Below are 19,948 nucleotides of genomic sequence, written 5' to 3'. Positions count from 1 at the left end.
TATAAACCCAAAAAACACAATGGGTCTCAGAGTCCAGAGATCCAAGTCCTTAGTGGCCCTACTGCCAAGCTTCTAGGAAGCATAAGTATGAGGAAGATTTGCATTTCAGTTTTCTCATTTATTAAGAGAATATACTACTCCCTGCTTCCTAGTTTACCTAACAGAATACAGAATTCTCCAAGGCTCAGTTCCCTCAACCATTTGATGAAGCAGTAAAACCATTTCAAATCTCTCTTCCAGTTTGATGACTCTAGGGAAGGAGAGTCTATATTATCACTAACCTTAGGGTTACATGAGGCATGCCTATGTTCCAATAAGGAAGTAAAAATTCAGGAAAATAAGCCCCTTGAGGAACACATAAAATTCACCAATATATGCTCTTCTTTTCACAGTACTATAAAAAAGCATCTTTCTAAAGAACTTTATTTTCCAGAATAAGCAGTTAACCTAAATTAAGAGGATCAAAGCATCTATTTAAAGAGGTTAAAGTGAAAGTCACTCAGTCATGTTCGACTCTTTGCAACCCCATGGACTGGTCCATGTAATTCCCCAGGCCAGAATACCGCAGTGGGTAGCCTTTCTGTTCTCCAGGGGATCTTCCCAACCCAGGGATCAAACCCAGGTCTCCCACATTGCAGGTAGATTCTTTACCAGCTGAACTACAAGGGAAGCCCTTAAAGAGGTTACTGCTGCTGCTAAGTCGCTTCAGTCATGGGGACTCTGTGCGACCCCATAGACAGCAGCCCACCAGGCTCCTCTGTCCCTGGGATTCTCCAGGCAAGAGTACTAGAGTGGGTTGCCATTTCCTTTTCCAATGCATGAAAGTGAAAAGTCAAAGTGAAGTTGTTCAGTCATGTCCGACTCTTCATGACCCCATGGACTGCAGCCCACCATGCTCCTCCGTCCATGGGATTTTCCAGGCAAGAGTACTGGAGTGGGGTGCCATTGCCTTCTCCGTTAAAGAGGCTAAGTTACTAACAATTAAGCTAATCAGTAGATTTTAGTACATGTGCTGCTGAAGTGGGCACTAATCAGTAGATTTTACTTTCTCTTAGCATTTTTCTTCGGTTCTTCATCTTCAGAGAACTTGTTTTGCCAACGTGAGAAGCTAAGCTCTAAACTTATCTGAAGCACATATGGTTATTAAAAAGCTAGTATTTTTATGTATTTTCACAGAAGAGCACTGGAATACTGAAAGACCAAAGTTTAGATTGAAAAAGGCAGCAACTAAGATACATATCAACAATAAATGCTACACTAATTTTATAGTCCAGGTTAATTTCCCCCAAATAATCTACTACAGATCAGCTTCCAGATCCTCCATGATCATGTTACAGTCCTACCTTAGTCTTCCAAAGTCAAAACAATCTTCATTTTACCTTACATGCAGCCTTCTGCCACCTCTTTGTACTGTGTGCATTCACTGACCTACCTTCTACCTTCATCTGTCAAGGTTTTCTCATTTTTCTACTCTGTCCCATGGTCAGGTCTCCACTTAAGTCTTTGTTTCCTTCCCCAGTTTTTCCAATCATTCTCACTACCCCTCTACCCTCCTGTTTTAATTTATAGGATTCTCCTTTCTCTCCATTCCTAGGACCTGTTTTCACAGCACTGTATCTCCTATCTTCGTCTCCTTTTTGGTAAGCTTTTGTACATGTTACTTCTTCAGAACCTAAGATTTTTCTTCTCTAGTCCTTATTCCAAGAATATCTATCAATCCATCTCTAGAATTCCAAATACACACTCTTGATTACCACATACCTAAATATTTTTTCTATCCCTTACAGTCACTAGTCTCCAGAATCCTGTCTGATACTACAAACACACCTCAAAACCGACTACCTGATCAATTACCTATTTTTGAGCAATTACCTCTCCCAGGTTCAACTCATTACACTCTCTCTCCTACATCTTAGATCCCCCAACCTGGCCCAGTTCATTCAACAACCTAAAATTCCAAAAGCCAACACAGCTCCTCCCATTCCAGTAAATGGTGGTTTCCCTCAAAACATTTTAAGCTGCTACTCTCAATACTTCACTGAGTTTTATCAGACCAGTACATAACTTCCACCAGACCTACTTGCCCTGCAAAAATCAATTGCCCAAATCTTCCTCTTTAACCTTTCCAGACCTTCTCTCTGCAGTAAGCCATTAGTTAAACCCTATTCCTACTCATTTCTCAATCTCTGGAGCCCACAGTCACTCTCTAAACCCCTGCGTGCTCTCTCTCATCACTCCTCCCCTTACTCCCTACCCTTACTTCTCAGCACATTCCTGTCACCCCTAACAGTCTTCCTGGCTATGTTCTCCATCTTTCCTTAAGCCTATTCCCCACACTTTCTCAGCACCCCTTAAGAGATCTAATCTCTAAGTCATTTGCTCACTCCCTGAATATGCCTCTTCACCTTTAGAAACTCTCTCCAGAACCTTCTGCTCCCTAGTTCTCTTTCCTTCTCCAACCTTGCCTCAGGCGTCCCCTGTTTCCCCCAGCTTCTTTCTATTATCTAGTTCTCACAGAAACTAGATAAGGATTTACTCCTCCCAAATCTTTCCCTAGTTCTTCTCCTAATTTCCCTCAACTTTTCACTTAGTCATTTCCCATTTCCCTCAAGCATCCCTGAATGATTTCCCTCCACGTTTGTCACAACTCTTTTTCCTTTTCTCAAACCTCCACCCGTTCTTCTGAGGTGCCTCATACATCTCTTAAACTATCTTCTCAGCTTCCTCAATCTCTGCCTCATTCCCGTCTCCCTCCAATACTATTTGCCCTTTAATTTCCAGTGACTTGGCGCCTCCCCTAGTTCCCAGGTCTGCCTTCTTCTTCATGTAAACGTCTCCAGGCCGCCGCCAACATTCTCTCAATCCTTAGCCTGCCTTGCCATGCCACTCTAAAGGCCGAGAGCCACCATTCTCCAACGGTCGGGGCCGGGCCTCTAGGGAGAAGGGGTACGGGTCACGTACCCCATTCGCATCTTGGCTCCGCTCTGACTGCCCCCGCTGCCGGGTAGTGGAGGGCGAGAGGGCAAGCGCCCAAGATGCATACTCTTCTCGAGGGCCGACATGAAGGGCAGGCCGCAGGTAGTCGAACAGTAGCCGAAGCTTCGTCCCACGCTAAGTGCGGCCCAACCGGTCACAGCTCGCTCCCCTAGCGACGCCCTGTAGCCTTTAGACAGCACCCAGCTACCGGCAGCACCGCCCACCGGCTCTGTAAACTCCACCCCCTCGCCCCAGCACTTCCACCGGAAGTGCGCAGGAACACTCTACAAAGGGAGCTGGGTAACGGAGTCTCTGACCCTTCAGACCCCTACGAGAGAACTCCACGACCTTCGCCGGAAAGAGAAGCGCTCCTATGTACCCTGGGAAATGGAGTCCGCAAAGACGGCATCCTGCGCTTGCGCAGTTGGAGGCAACCGCGTTCAACCCTGCAGAGGTAGCGTAGCAAAGCATCCTGGGTGTTGTAGTCTACTGGTGGGAAAGAGTCTTGGCGCCTTCTTTTCTCGTCGCTTCCCAGAGACTGTTAAAGAAAGAACCACTTCTTCCTGCCTCCCAGGCTGCCCAGCGGCGCCGGTTGCCGGGGAACGCTAGCGCCTTGGGAAGGGATGGCGGGAGGCTACAGCTTAGGTGCTGGAGCCGTAGTTGAGTTGGTGAAAAGCTCGGCATCGTCATGAAGCAACGGAAAGCTCAGGGGCCTGGGGGAGGCCGTAGCCGCAAGAAGAGAGGTAATCTGAGCGACCAAAGGTGGAAGAAAGCGTAGTTGGGCGATTGGGCGGAGTTTGTGGAGAGGGGCTCTAGGCATTCTAGGAAGACCTCCCACAGCCGCGTGTTAAAAGAGCCGGGAAGAGGATTGCGGAGGGAAAATAAACCGGGGCATCGGAAGCTTAAAAGAGAGCATTTGACCCTCCCGCGAATGGAAACGGTATAGGGGCTGGACTAGGGGGCAAAGTGGGTGGATGACTTGAATGAGGGGAAGGCTTGCAAAGGAAGAGAACGAAAAAAAGTGTAGGTTTTGTTTTGGTTTTTACTTTTTAAAAATTGAGGTATAATTAACATATAACATTATGTTAGTTTCAGATGTACATTTGGATTGGATATTTGTATATATTTCGAAATGATTGCCAGTTGTCTCGTTAGCATCCGTTACCATACATAGTTACAATTTTTTTTTCTTTTGAAGAGAACGTTTAAGATCTACTCTTTAGCAACCTTCAAATATACAGTACACTACCGTTATAGTCACCGTGCTGTATCTTAAATCCCCGTGACTTAGGAATGTTTTTCATAAACGTGTGGGGGCAGGAAAAGGGGACGTAGAACTTTGCAGGTCCCTATGGGACTGGAAGAAAAACAAGTTGGAGAGTATGTCGGTAATCCTAGTAGGCAAGGATCACGTTTTAGGCCTTACTGAATCCCCCAAAACTAGCACACAACAGGACTCGATAAATGTTAGTTGAATGACTGAGGTGTGAGGCAATTATGAATCATGAAGGGCCACAGATGGGAGTAGAGAAAAACCAGTTATGGAGGAGAGAGAAATAAAGACTGGGGATTGACAGTGTGGTAGGGGGTGAGGGTATGAAGATCTCTGAAGGATTTGAGATGGTGAAAATGTTTAACAGGAGGACTTTATCAGTTTAGTCCACTTCAGAAGATGCAAGCTCACCAGGAGACCAGGGGAATGTTAGCTTCAGCAAGAACAGTCACCCTGGGAACCCAGGGCAGATCAGGAAACAAAATTGAATCTCTGCAGAGCTGCCTTGAAACAAAAACTGGGTGACTCTGCCTTTTTACGTTATAGGCAAAGAGGTATTTGGAATAGTGATAGTGCATTAGGCCCCTGGGTTGAGGACTAAAGCTGCAGTCTAGAAATGAATCTTATCTGTTGTTTAAAGATAACTAAGGCAGTTTTGAGGCAATGTATTTCCTTCCAGGAATGATGCAAGATATGAAACAGAAGTGTGAAAGTGTTCAGTGCTGTGCTACCTACCTCAAACCAGTCAAGAATATTTGGTTGATAGGAGGAAAATCAAAATTGAAATAACATGCTAATGTCCTTCTCATTATACCATGTGCATATACAGTAATAGTCGTGCACACGCCTGTGTATAATTTTTGTATTGAAACTACTTATTCATAAATATTATGGTGGGTCTTCAGTCAAGAAAGCGGAAGAGGTGTTCTCTCGGAAATCCAAAGTATTAGTTATATAAATTTCTGATCTGATAGACTTCAGTGTATTTTCTTCTTGAGGCATGACCACTCTCCAAAGGAAAAGTGAGAAGAATAGAAAGGTGTGTGTAATATTGGAATAAGTTCTTAAACTTCCTGTAAGTCATGGTTAAAAGATACTGTGAAGGGGAAGACAATCAGGGTCATTAAAGGAAAGCTTTATAGAAAGTCAGGGTTAATTGCCTTCTTTACATGTTATTATCCGTCTAAAAGCCATAAATATTATGAACATAGCACTATGCTAAAGAATAGTGGCAGAATCTAAAGGTGATACTTTGTGTCCTCATTGATTATATGATATTGGCAGGAAGAAAAGACACAGTTTAAGGTGGTCTTTATGGAAGCACTGAGTTGTATGGTGTGCATTTCATTTGTTAATTGACAGGAGTTGATGCTGTTTATATTTAGTGACAGTTTTAAAGTATGAGAATTAGGTAAAAATAGCATCTTTAAAACTGGACATTGCCATAATCAGAATAGCAGTACTTGGAAGAAAAATTTTAATCTCACTTCAGAGGTATTTTAAAATCTATATATTGTATCGTTCATGGTATCTGGTCCCATCACTTCATGGGAAATAGATGGGGAAACAGTGTCAGACTTTATTTTGGGGGGGCTCCAAAATCACTGCAGATGGTGATTGCAGCCATGAAATTAAAAGACGCTTACTCCTTGGAAGGAAAGTTATGACCAACCTAGATAGCATATTAAAAAGCAGAGACATTACTTTGCCAACAAAGGTCTGTCTCGTCAAGGCTATGGTTTTTCCAGTGGTCATGTATGGATGTGAGAGTTGGACTGTGAAGAAAGCTGAGCACCAAAAAATTGATGCTTTTGAACTGTGGTGTTGGAGAAGACTCTTGAGAATCCCTTGGACTGCAAGGAGATCCAGCCAGTCCATCCTAAAGGAGATCAGTCCTGGGTGTTCATTGGAAGGACTGATGCTGAAGCTGAAACTCCAATACTTTGGCCACTTCATGCGAAGAGTTGACTCATTGGAAAAGACCCTGATGCTGGGAGGGGTTAGGGGCAGGAGGAGAAGGGGACGACAGAGGATGAGATGGCTGGATGGCATCACCGACTCAATGGACATGAGTTTGAGTAAACTCCAGGAGTTGGTGATGGACAGGGAGGCCTGGCATGCTGCGATTCATGGGGTCGCAAAGAATCGGACACGACTGAGCGACTGAACTGAACTGAACTGTATCATTGTTGTTTTCATTTAGTATCTTTCAGTTAAAGAATCGTTTATACTACTATGTCTTAAATTGGTGTGTTCTTTCCTCACAGTAACCTGAATCCAATCCTGAACACTAACTAGTTTTCAGGGTGGCTTAGGTGACCAGATAGGTTATTCTGTGGTCTGGTTTGCTAGTTACTTCTCATATATTAGGATAAATAGAAGTAGCCTTCTCTCTGTAGAGATTAAAATATTTTTATGTGTTTTTCATTCAAAAAGAAGATGATTTGTTTTCTATATTTAGACTAAATTTTGACTTTGTATTCTTGGATTCCTCCACAGGTTTAAGTGATATTTCTCCATCTACAAGCTTGCCGCCCTTGGTTGAAGGCCAGCTACGCTGCTTTCTGAAACTTTCTGTTAATAAAGTCATATGGAAGATTGCAAAGCCTCCTGCTTGTGTGCTTGTCCGGGTGAGATGGTGGGGAGAAACATCAGAAGGAACCCTCTTTTGTCCCAGAGATGCATTGCAGACTGAACCAAAAGCTGTGAGAACAACTACACGTTATGCTATTCGCTGTGGTCCAAAGCAGTTTACCTCTTATCTAACAGGTATGTTTTTGTCTTGTCATTTCATCTGCTTGCGTAGTAAGACGCATGTAGCTATGTCATTAACAGTAGGTATTATTATGTTCCTAGTAGCGGTGGCACTGTTAGTTATTGAGGATTCAGAGACGTTATAATTGCCATCATCATTTAGAGTATACTATGTGCTACCAGTTGATAGATATTATTTCTAATCTTTAATAACCCTGAAAGATAGATATTTTCTCTGTTTTATAGACAATGAGACTGAAGTTCAGAGAGATGAAATGAATACTCTATATAAGGTTCTATAGTTGATATATGGCAAAACTAGAATTTGAACCCACTTCTCTCTGACACCAAGACTCATTCACTTGTCACTACATTGTACTTCTTTAGGTAATAACTATAATCTCTACTCTGGAACTTCCACTATACTCAAGGGAAAAATTTACTAATAGTAAGGATATAAAATTTAGTAATAAAAATTTACTAGTAATACAAGATAATACATGCTAAGTACCAATTGAGTGTTTTAGTGAGTTAGTAGTACAGGTTTTCAGAGAAGGGAGGATCCCTCTACTGGGAACCAAGAGCCAAAATTTCATTTCTGTTCAAGGAAGGCATTCTGAATATACTGTGTTATTTCTCTATTCAAGTCAAGCTTTCATATATACATTTTAGATGATGGACTTATCAAGTCAATTCAAGTCAGTAAAAAGCATTTATCATGTAAGTATTGTTGGGCTAAGAATACAGGAGAGCCAGAGGTGAATTAAAGATTAACTTGTGCTTAAGTTTACATTCTTTCCAGAAGAAAATTTTGAAGACATCAAAATATAAAGAAAAAAACTCAGTTATTCAAAAAATATGTTTTTTTGAATAAAAAAAATAAAATACTTAGCATGCATCAGACATTGTGCTTAGGTGCTGTGGAGATTATAAAAATGAATCAAAAGATTTAATCCAAATGGTATCTAATTCTAACTAAATTAACAGAGAAGTTTAGTTATGATATTAGGTAGAAAGTGATAAGAGCTTTTAAAAGATACCCATAAATATTTGATTAAGAAAATTAATGAGACATAGGTGAGCCTGGATGTTAGTAAATAAGCAACAAATGTTGATACATTTCTCGTATTCTATACATGCAGATTATTTTATACTCTACAGAGCACTTTTACACCTATTAGTTCATAGAATTTCCTGGTAACTTACATGATTAGATAAGTCAGGGACTGTGATATGTTAAGTAATTTGCCTAAAGTCATATAATAGCCATTAAGCAACTGCCATATAAAAGGATTCTGTGCTATGTGTTTTATTTACAATACTACCATTCCTCACAGCCATGATATAGGTATTATGATGCCTATTTTATAGACAGCTGTGGCTTTCACAGAAATAGACTATGAATATCAGAGCCACAACACAATCACAGTTCTTCTAATTGTAAATCCAGTGCTCTTTTCACTACAGCATTCAACAGATGGTGAAAATAAATCATTTTCTTAACTTTGGTAAGAAAATATTCAGAAGTTACACTGTTCTGAAATAATCTCAAATTGCATATGCATGCATTGTATAAATTGGGACCATGAAGGTGTTAAGTCAAAGCAACCAATTGAAGAATCCAATTAAGGAGTTTATTTCCATTCCTTTTGGTTCTAAGTGCTCTCAGCATTTCAGTCCTCCAGATATTATTGAGGAATAAGTAATAAAATACTCCTGAGAAGCAGGGACCAGCTGCTGCATCTATATAAGAGAAGCCCTTTGTCCAGTTCAAAACTAGATATGGTGAGAATTTAAAAACTGAGAATTGTTACTTTTTTATGTCAAAACTAAAGCCTGAATCCTTGCCAAATATGTTAAAAAAAAATACTCTTAAAGGTATTTTCCTTATCAAATAGTTGATATGCTAGCTATTTCTGTGTAATATTTTCCCTCCATTTGAGATATTTATCATTGCTTTTCTCTAAAACTTTGTTTTTTTGATCTTGGCTTCACTCTTTCCCACCCCCTGATTGATATGGTAATATATAGTTTATTTGAAAATAAAGTGATTTTTTTTTTTTTAAGTAAAAACATTTAGTAATGTGTACTCCTCTGCCCACTTCCAAAAAAAATAAATAAATAAATGAAATCTGTCTGCTGATGTTGTAATTGTTTCTGGTTAGATATGGCTGTGCTGGTGCTGGAAGTAATCACCAAACTTGAACATCTTCCAGTTGGTAGAGTTCAGATCAGTGGACTAGCCCAGCTTTCTCCAACCCATCACATCGATGGATTTTTTACCATTGTTTCACCAACATCTAAGAAACTTGGAGAACTCCAGGTAAATATATAATTCTCTGCTACATAGAGTAGAACTTTAGGGGCACAAATATTTGAGTCTGTTTGTAGAATGGGAAGGTACATGACTCCCAAGTACCCCGCAAATACCCACTCCATGCCTTTGTTCTTACCCAATGACTGTTTTGTACTTATTTCCCACTTATCCATATCCTCTTAGTTCTCTACTGCCCATCTCAAGTTCCAAGAATCCTTCACAGCTCCTTCTGCACTCATTCTTCTCTGTGCTCTCTGTTACTTTTATAACATGAATTACATAATCATTGTTCAGTTATAATCTTACATAGTCTCCAAAATCATGTATCTGTAGTTTCCTTTTAATTTCCTTTCCTTTTAGTTTATAGATTCCTTGAGAGACAGGACAGTATTTTCTTCTTTCTTTGTTTTTCCCCACAGCTCCTAAGGTAGTGCCAAGCAGTAATAGCTTGTTTGACTCATTTAAGTGGTATCTTTGATGTTCATTCATTCATTCAGCCTACATTTTTTTTAGTCTGTTATGTGCCATTAATTTAGGATACAGAGATAAGAGATCTCCTTTCAATTAGTTTTCCACAGTCAGGTGGGATGAAATAGAAAAGAGTAACAAATAGAACACAATGTGATACATACATAGTAAATATATGTACTAGATAGTGGGAAAGAACATAGAAGGGTCCCTTTCTGAGGGAGACTCTGGGAGTTCTTCCTGGAGAAATCCTTGAGAAATGTGGTGAGTTTAATACTTTGTCAAATATATTCTAAAATATGTATAGAAATTTAAGCAAATATTTAAGAAAGCAGTTCAAAAAAGATGAAGAAAGAACATATAACATTACCAGATGTAAGAATTTGTTATAAAACCATAAGCACATAATTGTGTCAAAGGAAGAGAATGAAGTCCAGAAATAGATTTAACGAAGTGAAAGAACTTGGGCTTCCCTGCTGGCTCAGTGGTGAAGAATCTGCCTACAGTGAAGGAGCCTCAGAAGACTCAGGTTTGATCCCTGGGTCAGAAAGATTCGCCTGGAGGGAGGGAATCCTCCTCCAGATCCCCTGGAGAATCCCATGGACAGAGGAGCCTGGCGGACTACAGTTTGTAGGATCACAGAGTTAGACACGACTGAAGAAACTGATTGTGCATGCACGCAAATGAAAACTTGGCACTTTCTATACTCTTTATCATATTTTTATTTATAATATTATTTAAAGATAGTGACACCTTATAGTGGTAACTTTGTGGTAAAATGAGACTGGATTACTCCTGCTTTTCTCATATGGTACAATATTGCATCAGACCAGCAAAAACAGTTTGGCATTGTGTTTCAAGAGCCATAAAAATGATCATATATCATTTACGTTAATAATTCTACTGCTGGGGACTTGTATTAAGGAAATACCATAAAAATAGAGGAAAGTAATATGCTTAGGACTGGTTATGGAAATGCACTTCTAATATTGAAAATATTCAAACAATTTCATTAGACAATATTAAGACCAAAGTCTATCAGTGGAATATTTTGTTTCCATAATAGATAAAATTATATTGTTAGGATTGTGTAGCAACATGGAAAAATTATTTTGGATTGATAACAGAATTGAAAGTGTACTCACATATATGCATATGATCAGTGACTAGGGAGAAAAAAACAAGGGAAAATAACACAATTGAAATACAGAATTCTAGGTGGGTTCTTTTCCTATTTTTTAAAAAATTTATTCATTTATTTTTGAGTGTGCTGGGTCTTCATTACTGCACACAGGCTTTCTCTATTTGCAGCGAGCTGGGGCTATTCTCTAGTTGTGGTACACACGCTTCTCATGATGTGGTGGCTTCTCTTGTTGAAGAGAATTTCTCTTGTTGAAGTGGGCTTTTGGTACATGGACTTCAGTAGTTGCAGCAGTTGAGCTCAGTGGTTGTGGGTCAGGGGCTCTAGACCACTGGCTTGGTAGTTGTGGTGCACAGATCCAGTTGCCCTAGGGCGTGTAGAATCTTCCTAGACCAGAGATCTAACCCGTGTTTCCTGCATTGGCAGGTAGACTCACAAGCACTGGACCACCAGGGAAGTCCTCTTTTCCTATTTAAATTAGATATAATTCACATGCTATAGAATTCACCCTTTTAAAGTATATAATTCTGTAATTTTTAGTATATTCATAAGAATGTGCAACCATCATGATTATCTAATTCCAGAACATTTTTATCACCCCAAAAAGAAACAATATACCCCTTAGTAGTCATTCCCCTTTTTACTTTCTCCAGCTCCTGGCAACCACTGATTTACTTTGTCTCCATAAGTTACCTGTTCTGAGTATTTAGTATAAATGATGTAATATGTAGCCTTTTGTATCTGACTTCTTTCACTTAATATAATGTTTTAAAGGTTCATCCATGTTGTAGCATGAACCAGTACTTTATTCCTTATTGTAGCTAAATAATATTCTATTGTATGGATATATCACATGTTATTTATCCATTCTTCAGTTGACAGACATTTGGATTGTTTCAACTTTCTGACTTTTATGAGTAATGCTGCTATGAACATTTGCATACAGGTTTTTTTTGTGAACAGATGCTTTCAGTTCCTTTGTATATACCTTGGTGTAGAATTGTGATCATGTGGTAGCTGTTTAAACTTTGAGGACCTGCTGGACTGTTTTCTAAGGTGTTGGATCATTTTTTTCCCCTTATTTGAATGTCAGCTGATAAAATAATACTATATTTTTTTTATTTAAATATCATTGGACTTGTTGGAGAATTGTTTTTATAGAGTCTTAGAGACAGAGGTCAGATTTTGAAAGATTATGGAATAAGTAAATGCATAGTAATTACAGTGAAGAAGTAGAAATAACACAGACTTCTACTCTCTAGAGAGAGATAGTGTAACCTAATGGATATAGCACCAGACTTGGACATGGAAAAATTGGTTGGTGTTCATTTGTACTCTCTGAGTTTCAGTATCTTATTTTGTAAAATGAAGATAGTTAACTTTTACCTTATAGCCTTGTTGCAGGGATTAAGTAATATGAAAAACAATGTGGAAGCACTTAACATGGTGCCCAGGCATATGAGAGTCACATGTAAAATTTACTTGAATTGTAGAGGAAAAGATTGATAGTGGGTGGTAGAATTGAGAAATTTGTTGATACTTTAGAAGAGGAATTGGCACACTGCCTAGTGATCTGAATCTGGCTTTCTAACTGAAAGCTTTCTTATATTTTTAAAGGGTCATTTTAAAAAAGATTGTTCAATCCAGCTGAAAATATTTACCCTCCGCCCCTTTACAGAATGAGTTTGCTGACCCTTTGTAGAGAGTAAGAGACCTGATTTGTAGACCAAGAGAAAAGCAAGTGAAGAAAGATACTGAAAATAAAAGAGGATAATTGAGCAAGGTTAATTATCTGGAAAAGGTCAGTTTTCATTCCAGTCCCAAAGGCAATTTCAAAGAATGTTCAAACGTACAGTTGTACTCATTTCACACACTAGCAAAGTAATGCTCAAAATCCTTCAAGCTAGGCTTCAATAGTATGTGAACTTAGAACTTCCAGATGTACAAGCTGGATTTAGAAAAGGCAGAGGAACCAGAGATCAAATTGCCAACATCACAAAAAAAAAGCTAGAAAATTCCAGAAAAAAATCTACTTCTGCTTCATTAGCTGCTGTAAAGCCTTTGACTATGTAGATCTCAACAAACTGTGGAAGATTCTTAAAGAGATGGGAATACCAGACCACCTTACCTGCCTCCTGCAAAACCTGTATGTGGGTCAAGAAGCAACAATTAGAACTGAACATGGAACAATGGACTGGTTCTAAATTGGGAAAGGAATACATCAAGGCTGTATATTGTCACCCTGCTTATTTAACTTATATGCAGAGTGTATCATGCAAAATGCTGGGCTGGATGAAGCGCAAGCTGGAATCAAGGTTGCTGGGAGAAATATCAATAACCTTAGATAGGCAGATAACACCACCCTAATGGCAGAAAGCAAAGAGGAATTAAAGAGCCTCTTGATGAAGGTGAAAGAGGAGAGTGAAAAGGCTGACTTAAAACTCAGCATTGAAAAAACTAAGATCATGGCATCCGGTCCCATCACTTCACGGTAAATAGATGGGGAAACAATGGAAACAGTGACAGACTATTTCTTGGGATCCAAAATTACTGCGGATGGTGATTATAGCCGTGAAATTAGAAGACACTTGCCTTAAATATGGTGGTGGTCACTTGCATCTGAACATAGTTTTGGCCTTCCTTGTTGACTCAGCAGTAAAGAATCCACCTGCCAATGCAGGAGACACTGGTTCTATGCCAGGGTCAGGAAGATCCCCTGGAGAAGGAACTGGCAACCCACTCCAGTATTCTTGCCTGGGAAATCTACTCCAGCTAATTTTTGCCACATTGGAATGGGGACCCAGGATTGTTGGAACTTCTGATTTTTCAAGAGAAGCCAGAAATTCAAATTTTTACCTAAAATCGGTTTTTTTAATCACCGTTAAATAATTTTTAAATCTTAACAAATGCTATATTGACCAGCATAAATCTGAAAAATAGATATACTAGTTTGCTCTCTCCAATACTGATAGATGTTGTAAATGTAGAAGATGACTGTGGGCAACTTAGTGCCAAAGAGCATTGAGTCATTGAGAGAACACTGATTTGTGTTCTTAAGGATATTTCATTAACAGATGTGTGAATCATGTGGTATATTCAAGGTATTTGTGGTTGGCATGGAATCTAGAAAAGATGTGGTATATTTGGGCAGTAGAATGATGATCTGGCAATGGCACCATAAAGGAATAAGTTAACCTCCCTTATCCTAGCTAGTAAAAGAAGTAGTTTCCTTTGGAGAAACTTTGGGGGAAATGAGGACACTTTAAGAGAGATGTTCAGTTAAAGTGTAAAGTGATAAGGTAGTTCGTACCCAGTAGAAGCTCTGCAGGGCTCAGTGAAGGGGTTGTCAAAGGAATGAGTACCAGGGTGAACTTTGATTGGGGGCAGAGCATAACTGCTGTGGACTGAAATGAGGATCTGCGAGATGAACACAGGAGTGTATTGGGTACACTGTACGGAAACAGAGGGGTTAGGAGTGGAGATTGCTTGGACTGGTAGGAATTACTGGAACAGTATTCTGTTTTACACCTGCAAAACTTGACTCATGCTTTTTTCTCTGCCTGGAATGTTTTACCTCTGTCCCCACTCAACTTTATTGCTCACTCATATTTAAGGTTCTAAACCCAAGTATTTATTTTTCAGTCCTGGAAGCCATCTCTGGCCCTTCTTACTCACCTCTTCCCCAAGCCCAGACCCCTCTTTTGTGTTCCTGCAGCACCCAGTACACATATTTATCCTTAAAACTCATCATTTCATATTAAAATTACTTCTTGTTAAATTTCCCTACAAGACGGCTTCCCTGGAGGCTCAGATGATAAAGAATCTGCCTGCAATACAGGAGACCCAGGTTCAATCCCTGAGTCAGAAAGATCCCCTGGAGAAGGTAACAGTAGCCCACTCCAGTATCCTTGCCTAGAGAATTCCATGGACAGAGGAGCGTGGTGAGCTGTAGTCCATGGGGTTGCAAAGAGTCGGACACTTCTGAGCAGCTAACCCTTTCACTTTCACAAGATACTCTGATCCTGTGGGTCAGATTGCATGTTTCATTATCTCTTTGCCCCAGGCAAGTAGCACAGAACTTGGCATTGATCTCAAAAAATACTTGTTAATTGAACAAAGGAGTTAGACCAGCACCTATATTTTCATTGTAAAGTAGGTGTGGCAGGTACCTGGACTTGCTTTCCCCCCCCCCCCCCCCCCCCACTGGTAATAGAGACCATTGAGTTGTTTTGTAACTAGTTCAAATTTTTTAAGGAAAAAGCAAAACTATGACTAGCCAGTAGGTCATTGTTAAGGCCAGGGACTCTATCTTTATTCTCAGTGTCTCCTTTGTATTTAGAATACAGTGGCTGTCTTTTGGCAAGTGATAAATGGTAGGGGACAATTTTCTGACACATTTGGGCAGCCAGGATTTTATTTGGGCAGCCAGGATTTTATGTGATCCTCTTACAGCAGTGACTGCACGAAGTATTTATCCCACTGCATTCTGGTCATTTGAAGAAAATCTTGATGAATAGATTTAAAGGACTTTGTGCTACCTGGTTCATGAACAAAGTTCTCATCAAGACCCAGGTGTGTTTACTGAGTCTCTGCCTTGACAATTTCTCCACACAAATTACTCCATTGAACTTCCCAGAGACTTCTTAAAATGTTTAACTGAAATCTTTTTTAAATGTTAAAATGTTTAACTGAAAATTTTTGCCTTAGGCCATTCATCATTATGTGACTCTCTTTGGCTCCTTTAACAATTCTTTCTGCTTTCTTTGTCATTGTAGCCTAACTTTGAACACTGCTTTTTTTTTCTTTGGGAGTACATTATTCAGTTTTTTCTCTAAAGTTTTGCCTTAGGCTCTGTTTTACTTTTTACTCCCCCATTGGACTTTGTTTAGCTTTTCAGAGAACCGGAGAGTTTTTCAGTAGACTGCCGGAATTCAGTGGAGTGAGATGATAAAGGAAACTTCAAGAAAACTAAAACTTTACATCTTACTGTTCCTCCCTCTTCACCCTGCCTCCTCCCCAGCATAGAACTAGGGCCTTATTTTTCTCAAATAACTAGCAATAAGGATGCAACAAGTTGTTTTTTTATTTGTCAGACCATTAGTCATTATTATGCATACTTGATGTGTGCACTAAGTGTGTGCTATGCTGATTAGTCTACAGAAAAATGAATGAGACAGTCCATGCTTTTGAGAAATTCATAATCTAATTAGGATAACAAATAAACTGAAAGTACAAATCCCTCCTTTAAGCATCTGCTTTCTTTTTTAATCTTCAAATTAGGATAATATACTTTCCTGACAGAATTGTATCATCGCATCAGCTTCTCTATGTGGGGAATGTAGCACAGTTTCTGGCCTCTTATAGTATTCAATAAATGGTGGTTATATGAATGGATAGATAACAGAGTAAGTAGAAAAATGGAAAACGGAGTGGCCATAACATCTCTGCCTAGACACAAAAAAGTTTTCATAGAGGAAATAATACTGGAGGAAATCTGCATATAGAGGCATAAAGGAATGAAAAATAAGGTAAATTTAGAAAACTCTTAAGTAATTAGTAAATCTAGAAGAGGGAGATGGGGGAGGAGAGCACAGTGAGAGATGAGGCTTCTGATGTAGGCAGGAATTTGAACTTGATCCTATAAGAAATGGGGGTCATTAATTTATATTAAACAGTTTAAAAATTAATCAGTGCTAAAAAATAAAACTTCTAATACATTGCATGTCTCTTTCAGGTCTCACTTGCTCTGGAGCCTTTGTCAGAAACTTATGACAGCTACAATCCTCTTCCTACCACTAACATGACAGAAAATGTGCTTTTATCTGAGCAGGGATTCAGAGAATATTCTGAAGCAAGCAATACTCAATTTCTGGTTCCATCAAGGCTTCATAGGATCCCTACTACCAAAATTGATGGAAAAGATTTAGCAGCTAATAGCAGTAGGTCAACCCCGCCAAGGTAATTACCACACCTAATACCAATCGGTCTGTCAGCTAACTCCCACTGAACGCATAATGTTTGTCTTTCATTTGTGGTTGCTTAAAAGACTAAAGGTAGTCATTTCACCAAATAAGTATTAAGTACTCACTGTTTCCTGGTGCTGGGCATAGAAATTAATAAGAGGCAGTTCCTGTTTTATAGATGGCTCATAATCTAGTGAGGAGGCCAATACACAGATAAATAAGTATGTCTAAGTCATATAGAGATGCTATGATGGGCAATGAAGGGAAAGAGGGAAACGGCAGTGTTTTGTGAAAGGGAATGAAGGAAGAAAGATAGATTTTGATTTTAAATAATTATCAGGCATTTGCTTTGTGTCAGGCTCAGCACTGAGCTTTTTGTTTCATTGTCTCACTTTAGCCACAACCATACCATAGGTAAAACATCTATTATTTATTTCATTTGGGAGATGAAAACAGATTTACAGAGTCTGAGCTACACTGCTATATGCCACTGATCCACTTTCTGTCTCTGATGAAGTATAATGTTACCATAATGGTTAATATACTGCTGAAGTTCTCCTTTATTTTAAAACAGGGGGAAAGATCACTTGTACTTTGCAGAGAACTCGGATACAATAAAAGACTCTTTCGGTGGACTCCAGCACCATCTTAATTCAGGACAGAGTTTAGAGTCTGTGACTCTGAAAGGCAAAGCCCCACGGAAGCAGATGTCCCTTCTCAACAGTTCTGAATTCCAGCCTCAAATTAGCACAGTTGCCAAGAGTCACAGTGACTCATGCATTCTTTCTTCAAACAACCCCCCTACCAAGGACCTTCTTTCAGGTATGTATATATTTGTGAACTGAGACTAAGCTATATTTATTGGGACTCTGCTCGTTAAGCAACATACAAAGAGAAGCAAGACTTCTGTTTGAACTAAATAGGCAAATAAAAGTGAGTAATCTTACTAGAGTCCAGAATCTCTAACCATTGAAGGGCAGCTCTATTAAACCACTGAATTACTTCTAAATAATTACTTCTAAATAATTATTGGGTGCTTATAATTTTAAGTTTAGAGAAGGCCATTTAAAGTGAACCTCAGTATGCAAGGAAAGTCTTTATCGCAGAAAAATATTAGTCCTTGTTTTTTTCCAGATAATTCAAAGCGAATAAGAATTTTGTCTCCTCATCAGAATTTACTTATACCATTGTGCAGAGGCTAGTACTAAATCTGTTTCATATTCTGAAAATTGTTGGTTTCACTGGGAACATTCATTGTACAAAAACTGCTAATCTTAAGCCTGGGAGTTAAATATGACTGACAACCAAACAGAAATAGAAAGGAGTCAGTTTACATGTGTAAGAACTTAGACTGAAATTTTAAAAGAAAATAGCAACTGGATCGGATTACCTCATGTTGGAGAGTGGTATTATAAAAGCAGTTTTGGTACCTTGTGTTGCACTGTAATAGTCAGCAATATATCTCTGACATCAACAGCATGACATGAATTTGTTGCCATCCTCACAAGTAAAATTTCCAAAGTAGAATATCTATGACAGTAGTAGAAAAGTCTTTTAAATTAAAACTGCTTGGGTACATAATTTACATTAATAAGGACTTTTTTAAATGAAGAAAAACATTGTGTTCATATTTTTCAACTAAAGTGTCTGTGATCCCCTATTTTAAAAAATATACCCTGATTATAATATTTTATACTTTAATACAACCCTAGGCTGCACTAACAAAGAAAATTGTCCCACTATACTCAGCACTTGTCGTCTCACACCTAAAATATTTTGTATAGACCTGGGAACCAGACTTTGAGAACCAGGCTTTCATTAAGCAGTTATTTATTCACCACTTATCAAATGTCTGACACTCTTCTAGGTGTGAGGAATACAGCAATTTATTTTTTTTTTAAAGGCCCAAAATCTTACCCTATGGATCTTCTATTGTAGATGGGAACAGATGATAAACTAGGTAAGTATGTAGTGTTAGATGGTGATAATGGCAGTGGGAAAAAATGAAGCAGGGAAAAAGAGGGAATGCTGTTTTATACATCTTGGCAAAGGAAGGCCCCTTTAAGAAGTTAATATTAAAGATCTATAGAAGATGAGTTCCTTCTAAGGAGAGTATCTAGACTAGAGTACTCATTTCACATGCTAGCAAGGTAAGGCTCAAAATCCTTCAGGCTAGGCTTTAGCAATACGTGAACCAAGAACTTCAGATGTACAAGCTGGAGTTAGAAAAGGCAGAGGAACCAGAGATCAACTTGCCAACATCCATTGGATCATTGAAAAAGCGAGAGAGTTCCAGAAAAACATCTACTACTGCTTTATTGACTATGCTAAAGCCTTTGACTGCGTGGATCACAACAAACTGCGGAAAATTCTTAAAGAGATGGGGAATACCAGACCACCTTACCTGCCTCCTGAGAAATCTGTATGCAGGTCAAAAAGCAACAGTTAGAACTGGACATGGAACAACAGACTGGTTCCAAATTGGGAAAGTGCATCAAGGCTGTATATTGTCACCCTGCTTATTTAACTTGTATGCAGAGTACATCATGAGAAATGCTGGGCTGAATGAAGCACAAGCTGGAATCAAGATTGCCAGGGGAAATGTCAATAACGTTAGATACGCAGATGAAACCATCCTCATGACAGAAAGCAAAGAGGAACTAAAGAGCCTCTTGATGAAGGTGAAAGAGGAGAGTGAAAAAACTGCCTTAAAACTCAACAGTCAAAAAACTAAGATCATGGCATCTGGTCCTATCACTTCATGGCAAATAGATGGGGAAAAAATGGACAGTGAGAGACTTTATTTTCTTGGGCTCCAAAATCACTGTGGACAGTGACTGCAGCCATGAAATTAAAAGACACTTGATCCTTGGAAGAAATGCTATAACAAACCTAGGGAGCATGTTAATTAGCAGAGACATTATTTTGCCGACAAAGGTCTGTCTAGTCAAAGTTATTGTTTTTCTAGTAGTCATGTATAGTTGTGAAAGTTGGACCGCAAAGAAGGCTGAGCATTGAAGAATGGATGCTTTCGAACTGTGGTGCTGGAGAAGACT

General features: G+C 39.1%; 2 protein-coding genes across 7 annotated transcripts in view; one reads left to right on the top strand and one right to left on the bottom strand.

The window, feature by feature from the left end:
• Window positions 1-3,226, bottom strand: part of PPME1 (protein phosphatase methylesterase 1) — a 50,381-nt gene extending 47,155 nt beyond the window's left edge. For 2 of the 3 annotated variants that reach the window (XM_043906956.1, XM_043906960.1), the window contains exon 1: window positions 2,962-3,224. In XM_043906956.1, coding sequence (XP_043762891.1) covers window positions 2,962-3,062 — 101 coding nt within the window. In that variant the 5' untranslated portion in view covers window positions 3,063-3,224. Of the gene's footprint in view, window positions 1-2,961 lie in introns of all 3 variants that reach the window. The other variant, XM_043906951.1, reaches the window with a different exon arrangement.
• Window positions 3,227-3,457: 231 nt separating this feature from the next.
• The window catches only part of C2CD3 (C2 domain containing 3 centriole elongation regulator), a 118,716-nt gene continuing 102,225 nt past the window's right edge, over window positions 3,458-19,948 (top strand). For 2 of the 4 annotated variants that reach the window (XM_043906927.1, XM_043906946.1), the window contains exons 1-5: window positions 3,458-3,719; window positions 6,749-7,018; window positions 9,169-9,326; window positions 16,664-16,887; window positions 17,467-17,714. In XM_043906927.1, coding sequence (XP_043762862.1) covers window positions 3,665-3,719; window positions 6,749-7,018; window positions 9,169-9,326; window positions 16,664-16,887; window positions 17,467-17,714 — 955 coding nt within the window. In that variant the 5' untranslated portion in view covers window positions 3,458-3,664. Of the gene's footprint in view, window positions 3,720-3,944; window positions 4,000-6,748; window positions 7,019-9,168; window positions 9,327-16,663; window positions 16,888-17,466; window positions 17,715-19,948 lie in introns of those variants that run through there. The other 2 variants (XM_043906939.1, XM_043906934.1) reach the window with 2 other exon arrangements.

Source organism: Cervus elaphus, chromosome 1, assembly GCF_910594005.1.
Source record: "Cervus elaphus chromosome 1, mCerEla1.1, whole genome shotgun sequence".
In the NCBI taxonomy this organism is placed as follows: Eukaryota; Metazoa; Chordata; class Mammalia; order Artiodactyla; family Cervidae; genus Cervus; species Cervus elaphus.
The sequence above is the reverse complement of the archived record's forward strand: the minus strand, read 5'-3'. Positions and strand labels throughout refer to the sequence as shown.